The 9,435-nt window shown below is 37.8% G+C and overlaps 1 protein-coding gene across 1 annotated transcript in view; it reads left to right on the forward strand.

Annotated features, from left to right (window-relative positions):
* FBXO43 (F-box protein 43) overlaps window positions 1-9,435 on the forward strand; it is a 14,236-nt gene that overhangs the window by 1,506 nt on the left and 3,295 nt on the right. The window contains exons 3-4 of the mRNA XM_015561703.1: window positions 2,509-3,980; window positions 7,574-7,676. Coding sequence (XP_015417189.1) covers window positions 2,509-3,980; window positions 7,574-7,676 — 1,575 coding nt within the window. The remainder of the gene's footprint in view (window positions 1-2,508; window positions 3,981-7,573; window positions 7,677-9,435) is intronic.

Genomic DNA, 9,435 nt, shown 5'->3' on the forward strand with positions numbered 1-9,435 from the left:
AAGGCAAAGGGAGATTTTCTTGTGTGGAAACCCACTTAACTTTGGCATCTAAGAGCCCAAGATTTACGGATGGTAAGATTTTCCACTTTATCAGACGAAGGAGATTTGGTTTTAATATAGTTAAATAAGTATTTCATTCTCCTATTTGACAAGTGCTTTTTTTTTCTTTCTCTCTCCTTCCTTTCTAAGAGCACAGTAGAGAGAATCGTTCTCAACCCTTTATCAGGAGCCTGGTGTTAAAAACTGAATACTATTGAGGCGGCTTGTTGGATTCATCAGTGAACTGTTGAGTCAGTAAAATTAAGTAAGTCCATGGGAATTCCGTGATCTGGCATGAATAATTTTTTTTTAAAGATATTTGTATTGATTTCCGAGAGGAAGGGAGAGGGAGAGAGAGATGGAAACATCAGCAATGAGAGAATCATTGATCGGCCGCCTCCTGCGCGCCCTCTACTGGCGGGGCGGGGGTGGGGGAATCAGCCCATCCTGCGCATGCGCCCTTCCGGGAACTGAACCCGGGACCCTGCCATTCGCAGGCCGAGGCTCCGCCCACTGAGCCAAGTCAGGGAGGGCTGGCATGAATAATTTTAAATAATTTAAAAATTAGTTTTGAAGAACCAAGTTTTATTTCAGACTAATGTCAGGATAGTAGAAAGATGACCATGTTGACAACAAAGAGCACTCTGAGGCAACTTCAAATGTGTAATGAACAGGAAAAAAATTAGGAAGTTTTTTTTTCTGTTTATAACAAGTAGCCTATGGGTTGTTCTTTTTATGGAGTAATATTTTTTATTCTTATAAATCTTTATTGTTAAAAGTATTACATATCTCCCCCTTCTGCCACTCCCACTTACCCCTTCTAGCCAGCCTCCCCCTTCCACTTTGTTTCTGACAATTTGCCTCTCAGTTTCCCGAAGGCTAGCACGGTGAGACACCTAGTGGTGAAGTGTAGAATAGTTGCATTTGTTTTAACTTTTTGAAAGGATTCCTTGATTTTGCCAAATGACATGGACGAAACTGTTGATTACCAGAATGAATCTTAGAGAGGGGGGAAACATTCGTGGTTGGGGGTGAAATGTTAAAACATATCCTATTTTATTAATATATTGAAAACAAATTGTTTTAAAATATAATACAAATTCTAGAAAGCAAAAGTTGATAGTTTTGGCTGGTAAGCATGTGCAAAAGATAGCAGTGATTCTCAGGACCTAGGGGATCTAGATAACAAAGAAACATGTGAAGTTTGCCAGAAAGAATATAGATTGAGCCAAACCGGTTTGGCTCAGTGGATAGAGCGTCAGCCTGTGGACTGAAGAGTCCCGGGTTCGATTCCGGTCAAGGGCATGTACCTTGGTTACAGGCACATCCCCAGTAGGAGGTGTGCAGGAGGCGGCTGATCGATGTTTCTCTCTCATCGATGTTTCTAACTCTCTATCCCTCTCCCTTCCGCTCTGTAAAAAATCAATAAAATATATTAAAAAAATATAAGTTGAAAAAGACATACTTTGCCCAGTAATAATGATATAATGATCATTATAAAGAAACCATTTGATTTTGTGGTTAGAATAGCAATTAAAAAAACACCACCTCATGCATTCAAATATTTAACTGATATAACTTAGGCATAAATAAATTACTTTCCCATTGCAGTCAAAATATATCTTCTCATGATTTTTAATAGAGAAAAATTATATTTGATCTGGAGAAAACTTTGAAAGATTAACAGTTATCTTAGTATCCTTTGATATCTTCCTTTGAGTTAAGATTTAATTTGAGTTTCTAAAAAGAAGGAATGTGATGATACTGTTGGAAAAATTAAGGAGTAAAGTATTTGCTAGTGTCATTCCTTTTAAATATATAATTATTGATTCACATTTCTTCTTTAATTTACTTGAAATTTTTATTTGGAATTTCAAGAACATAAAGAGTGGATTTCCCACAAATAGTGATATTTTTTTAAGTTTAATCTTGCCTATTATGTAAGAGAGAAATTAATAGCTGTTTTTTTCTTTTTTTAAAAAATATATTTTATTGATTCTCCACAGAGAGGAAGGGAGAGAGACAGAGAGCCAGAAACACCGACGGGAGAGAAACATCGATCAGCCGCCTCCTGCTTACCCCCGACTGGGGATGCGCCCGCAACCCAGGCACATGCCCCCGACCAGAACCGAACCCGGGACCCCCTAGTCCACAGGCCGATGCTCCATCCACTGAGCCAAACCGGCCTTGGCCAAATAGTGATATTTTAGTGCTGTTATACTTTAATGCTGTTAAAACCATAAGGTAATAAAATCATGTAAAAGTTATGCTGCCAGATTTTTTTCTCCTCAAGTATAGTTCAAGAAACTGTGCATGGTGCTTAGACTATGCATAGTCAAGTAAAAAATAACTTTTTTATTGTCATAAAATTTCTGTTATTATCTGTACTCATCACAAATAGTATATTTTGGTGTAAGTTGTTAGGCTGTGCATTTCAAAGGAAGAATAAAATCTGTTTTCATGTTTTAGAAACAGGTTTTGAAGATGTCAGAAAGGCATTCAGGTCAGGTTGGAACTGGAGTAGGAAATGAGATGGACTCTCGTACTGTCACTATCAAGTACACCGGCTTCAAAGATTTTGGTTCCAATTCATTTCAAGATAGTGGCTACAGTGAGTTGTTAAAATCTTACAGCGTTGATAATACATTATTTTTGGTAAAGCATGAAGATGACCCAACAATAAACTATGAATTTTTTGAACCTGTAAGTCCGGGCTTAACAGATCCTTTAGAGACCCCTACTAAAAAAAAGAGATTTGTCCTCTTTAGGAAGAAATCGGCCATACCCCCAGACTTTTGTGAGACTCCTAAACTTGGTGGAAAACGTTATTTACGGCGGCGCAGAAGGCTGGATGTATCTTTCTCTCCTCTGAAGGGAAACTATGAATCAGACAATAGTTCTATAGAAAGTAGTATAAGCGAAGTTCTCAACTTTGAAGAAGATATTCCAAGCAGTGCTTCAGGTTCTCCAAGGCAAAATAATTTTAGTGCTTTAGTTACTAGTACTTTGAAAACAGAAGAAGCGACTTTAAGCCCTCAAAAATTGAGACTTAATTTTTCTCAACAGAAGACTTCCACAGTTGATGACTCCAAAGATGACTGTAGCCTGTTTGAAGATGAATGTATATCACCAATTCAGGGCAATAATTTTAAAGACTCTATCACCCATGACTTTAGTGATTGCAGTCCATGTGTTAACGATGAGAATACATTTCCCAAACTTCTGGGCTCCTCTAGTAGTGGAACAACTTGTGAAACAGATGAGGACATATTTGTGGCTCCAATAAGTAACCTTGTAGCAAACATTAAATTTAAGGCAGGTCAAAGGTTTTTTCCTCAAGTGAGAGGCAATATTTCAACACCTGAAGACAGTGGTTTTAACTCACTTTGCTTGGATAAATCAGAAGATTCCCTCTCCGACCAGGAAAGTTCTTTTCAAGAGCTACTTCAGAAACATAAGGGAACTCTCAAAGTGGAGGACACCATAAGAAGGTCAAGGCGCCTTGGAAGGTTGAGAAGACTGTCCACCCTTCGGGAGCAAGGCTCACAGTCTGAGACAGAAGAGGAAAGCCAGATCCACTCTGAATCTGAAATAACACCAGCAGCTTCTTCAGACATCTCAGACAGTCAGCCCAGCAGTGACAGTCAGAGTGAGGAACTGATTTTAGGTTTTAATAATTTATCAAACACCCCAGCCTTGCAGTTAGTGCATGAGCTCTTTATGAAAAACAAAAAGAGAAAATTTCAGCAAAGTGGTACACGCGAATTCTTAGAAGACAGGGATGAGGCGAAAATAGCTGTACTGCAGTGCGTACTTGCAGGACTGATTGGCAAGAAAATGGGTATAGAAAAACTGGACATCTTAACAGAATTAAAATATAGAAATCTAAAGCATATTCTTGCAGTTGTTTTAGATTCCTTGTCTGCAGAAAGCCTATGCAGGTAAGAAATATTTTTTTCTGAAATAAAAGACTTTTAACATGTTAAGAAATTTAAAAATATGTTTTTATTAATTTTTTAAGAGAGAGAATGAGGGAGAGGGATAGAGAGAAAGAAACACTGATGATCGATTGGCTGCCTCCTACATGCCCTGTATTGAGGATCGAATCCGAAACCTGGGTATGTATCCTGACCAGGAATTGAACCACGACCTCTTGGTTTCTGGGTCAATGTTCAACCACTGAACCACACCAGCTGGGCAACTTTTAAAAATATGTATATCTTTATTGATTTCAGAGAGACAGGGAGAGGGAGAGAGAGATAGAAACATCAATGATGAGAGAGAATCATTTATCAGCTCCCTCCTGCAAGCCCCACATTGGACATCGAACCTGCAACCTGGTCATGCCTGGGAATCAAACCCGTGACCTCTTGGTCCATGGGATGATGTTCAATCCACTGAGCCACACTAGCCAGGCTAAAATCCTGCTTTAGAAGCAATAATATAGTCTTTGGGATAATGTTCATGTCTCTGTCATTTGGAAGGAGAGTTTATAAAAGTTGTACTTTAGATTTTCAAAATGGCAGGCTTTATTCCATGAAAGTTATTTAATGATTTATTTAATTAGTTCACATCCTGTTGTCTGATTGAAAATTTTAGTAAAGTATAATACTTGGTCAGAAATAATATAAAGCATTATGGTGACTAAGAAATTACAATATACAAAGGATAGCATTTAGTTATTTAAGTTCCAGAGACCAAGGGAATATAGATTATTTCATTTTAATTGCTAACATCAATGGAAATTAATTTGGGGAATTTTAAGGGATTAGAAACTGAAGAATTTGTGATCCCAGAGATTTCAGTGTATTGAGTGCTGCTATATAACTAAAGAGAAAACCAAGACATTAAGGAGTATTGAGGGTAGGGTTACAAAGACTAAAGTGAGACCCTGTTCATACTGGCAATTTTGAAGAGTCCCAGGACTATGAGAAGACAAGACCCTTGGGAATGCCATAACTAGCAAGGCAGGAAGTCATGTGAAACAGGATTTCTTCAAGGTAATGGTTGGGGGAGGACATGCAGGAGAGTTAGTGCACCTCTTTTTGATAGGGATATGTCAAGAGTTTGGTTCATAGAGTCCTTACTGTTTTTATGGCTACACAATTTCTATTAGAACCCTGCTTCACCTTCCTTGCATAAATTGTAGGCTATTGTAGAGAATTGTAGAATTTCATAGCTGGAAGTCTGACAAATCTAGTCCAATCCTATATTTTGAAAATGAGGAAACTGAGCTCCAGAGAAGTAAAGTTGAGCAGCTAATAATTCAAGGACATAAGGATAGATCGAGATCTACAATTGAGTCCTCTAATTTTTCTAATCTAGAATTTCTAATCTAGAATTTTCCACAAACTTATTAGGGTGTAAAGCCTTTCCAAATAGACTTGATCAGATATGTACTTGGTTTAACTCAAGTAGGATAATAAACAGATTAGTGCACATATATGTGTACATCTTTTAAAATGTTCAAATGAGATAATTTGTTTAAAAGTTAAGTGATGGTTGAGATATAGGAATTTTATTTTTATATGCTGGAGTATGACTAGTTAAAATAAAAACTTAAGGTGATGCTTTTTGGTATTCACTTCTGGGAGTAGTTGATACTTAGTCATCTATACTAATAAAAGGGTAATATGCTAATTAAACCGGGTCATCTTCTGGTGTATGACTTCCTTCCAGATAAAGCCATGGTGGTGGGGGCCAAGGCAGAGAGGTCAGTTGGGGGTGAGATAAGGCTGGCAGGGGAGGACAGGTAGGGGCAATCAGGCAGGCAGGCAGGTGAGTGGTTAGGAGCCAGCAGTCCCAGATTATGAGGGGGATGTCCGACTGCTGATTTAGACTCAATCCCAGGGATCAGGCCTAAACCATCAGTCGGACATCACCCAAGGGGTTCCCGATTGGAGAGGGTGCAGGCTGGGCTGAGGGAATCCCCTGCCCCATGCATGAATTTCATGCACTGGGGCACTAGTCGATATATAAAAGCCCAGCGACCATTCCGGTGGAACAACTGGAACGACCAGAATGACCAGTCACTATGACACACACTGAGGGAGCACCACTCAGCCAAAAGCTTGGCTCATGGCTGATGACGCAGTGGCAGTGGCGGGAGCCTCTCTGGCCTCTGTGGCAGCGCTAAGGAGCTGTGAGCCAAGCAGTAAGGAGTGAGCAGGCGGTGGTAAGGAGGAAGCAAGTGAGCAGTTAGGAGTGAGGGGTCCCAGATTGCGAGAGACCACAGGCTGGGCTGAGGGAACCCCCACCCCCTCATGAATTTCATGCATTGGCCCTCTAGTATTTTAATAATTGCCTTTCCTGCCCAGCCCTTAAAATTTATAGTATTTGTACTGTAGAATGCATGTATAATGTTAGCAGTGTTCATTCTTGGTAACTGGAGATTATAGTTAGTTGAAATAGCTGTGGCAAATACCCAGTGTACAGTTCATTTCTTCCCAATAAATGGGTGACTTTCTGCGTGTTTCTTTTCGTCATTCTGCTATAAGATACATGTACCAGTTTAGGGAGAGGCAATGGCAACTGAAGCAGCCATGGTAGCTGGAAGAATAGTAGTGCTGACAGCTCAAGTATTAACTGGGGGGCCCTTCTTAATATGTGACTTTGTTTTTCAACTGTCTTTTAGTAATTAGTTAGTTTAGAGTAATAAAAAGACCAGATTAACAGTTGAAGAATTACCTTTTCTTTAATAGTGAGTATAGTTAAAGTTATTGATTAATAAGCAATCACTGAATATAATTTTTTTCTTTAGCTGCTTCGTTCTCTTAAACTGTGATTTATAAGATAGAAACTTTGTAGTGCTGCCCATAATAGTATTTATTATTTGACATTTAGTACTTCCAATGAAGGATTGATTGTTCTTATGTTTGTGTAATGAAAATGACAGATTTGTTAAATACATTTATAAGAGAAATTGATTTAAAAAACAAAAAACCTTTTTAAAAAATATATATTTTATTGATTTTTTACAGAGAGGAAGGGAGAGGGATAGAGAGCTAGAAACATCGATCAGCTGCCTCCTGCACCTCCCACTGGGGATGTGCCTGCAACCAAGGTACATGCCCTTGACCGGAATCGAACCCAGGACCTTTCAATCCGCAGGCCGACGCTCTATCCACTGAGCCAAATCAGTCAGGGCACAAAAAACCTTTTATGCTATAAATGATAATCATTTGCTGCAAGTCATGTCCAAATTTTCAATCTTAGTATCACATTTGAAATGAAATCCTCTTAATTAGTCTTCCATGGACTTATATTGCCTTTATATTAAACTGTGTTTTCCCCTTAACCATTTATAAAGTAATATTTTATCAATGTAATGCTGACATATATTTAATAGGATTTCTTTCATATGGTGAAACCATAAGAAACTGATATAGTTTAAATCACATTTTTAATGTAAATTTTAGGCTTAAAATTTACTTTCCAAAATCTTTAAAAACAGTTTTTCTTATTAATTGCCATATGCAGAAAATGTTAATCTTGTGGAATATATATAATATAAGGACTGATCTTTTTGTCATAGTGTTTGGAGCGTGAGCAGAAATTGGCGTGAAATCATTGTTCAAAATAAAAAAGCAAATCAGAGGAGGAGGTTTTATCTCACACAACTGAAAACAGATGCTAAGGTAATGCATATGATACTTTCCTAAAATGGACTCTAAAATATAAACATCTATTAACCCCATATTGCTGGACAACCTAATCTGATTTTCCTATCTTTTACCCTTTTCCATTTAGTAAACATTCACTCTCAACTCCTTTCCCAAACTCTATTTCCTTCTGGACTGTAAGTGGAGTAGATTACCTAGCATCAAGAACATCTTTTTGGGTTTTGTTGTTGTTTAAGTGTATGTGCTGTTAGCAGTATTTGAATACTAGTGATATACTAGATCCTATTCAAAATTAGATATTCCTACATCATTTTTCAGTCTTTTTAGTGGATGGCATGTGCCAGTTGCTTAGAATACAATGGTGAACATTCCTGACATGGTCCCTGCTCTCTTGGAGCTCATGTCTTGTGAGTGATATAGGTAGGGGTGACCAGAGTCAATTCTATGAGAACATTTAAAAGGAATGTTTGATACTGGGGGATCAAGAGAAGGCTTTTCTGAAAAAGTGTATCTCAGCTGAGACATCATAGTGTTCCAGCAAAAGGAATAATATATATGAAGGCCTAGAGGTGAGTGAGCATGGCAGATTATGACTAGTAAAGCATCATAAACTTGTACCTCCTTTGAAGATTGGAGATCCAGCTTTGAAGGTATAAGAAAAGTCCTCCTTGCTGTAATAGGCATCTGATGATTCTGGCACCCATCTTTCTTGTATGTTCAACTTTTAGACCTTTCTTAGGCATCAATACCAAAAGAAAGTGAGAGTTCACCCTTTTATTCTTGCCCTAGTAGAAAGTATTTAATAACATATTAAAGGAAATTTCCAATTTTATTAAATACAATAATTGAGATGAAGCATAGCATAAGACAAGAGCACCCAGATACAAATGGGTGAGATTCTCATTACAATGAAATATTAGGGACCTGCTCTGACTTTTTATTTTACTTTGAAGAAAAGTTTTACCATCTTGCCTGTAATGAGTTGCTTTACAACTTATTCATAGCTCCTGCAACTTACAGCTATAGCTGTTGGCTTTGGGAGCTTATAATAGTAAAGATATTTATTGCCTTCCTAATGCATCTTTTTAAAGTGCTGCCCTACATGCTAACGACAGACTTAAAACACACTTTTTTTTAAAAAGCTAGCACCTATTAATATTAAACTTTAAGCCCCATGTACTTCTTACATATTGTAAGGAAGAAACTTGTGATTGTGTTTGGCAACCTTTTAGGTAATTCTAAATAAAATATTATTTTCATAGCCTAGCCACCATTTTTTCAAACCTTGATTTCTTAAAGGACTATACTTTTTTCCCTTATTGAACTCTTTTTCCTTATTTTGGTTTGCTTTAAAATTTAAAAAAATATATTTTTATTGATTTCAGAGAGGAAGGGAGAGGGAGAGAGAGATAGGAACATCAATGATGAGAGAGAACTGTCAATTGGCTGCCTCTTGCAGGCCCCCTACTGGGGATCGAGCCCACAACCAAGGCATGTGCCCTTGACTGGAATCGTACCTGGGACCCTTCAATCCACAGGCTGACACACTATCCACTGAGCCAAACCAGCTAGGGCTAAAATTTTTTTATCAAAGTAAAACAAATACATAAAGTTAAATTGGACAATGAGACTTATAACAAAATACATCCTCCTGCCCTATGTCTTCGGACTCTTGATTCTTACCCCATCAAGACAATCACTTTCAATTCTTCAGTTGTTCCTTCTGACATTTCCAAATAGAACGCCTTAACTGCTATTTTTTTGCATTTTTTCC

This window comes from Myotis davidii, unplaced genomic scaffold (assembly GCF_000327345.1).
Source record: "Myotis davidii unplaced genomic scaffold, ASM32734v1 scaffold497, whole genome shotgun sequence".
NCBI classification, from domain to species: Eukaryota; Metazoa; Chordata; class Mammalia; order Chiroptera; family Vespertilionidae; genus Myotis; species Myotis davidii.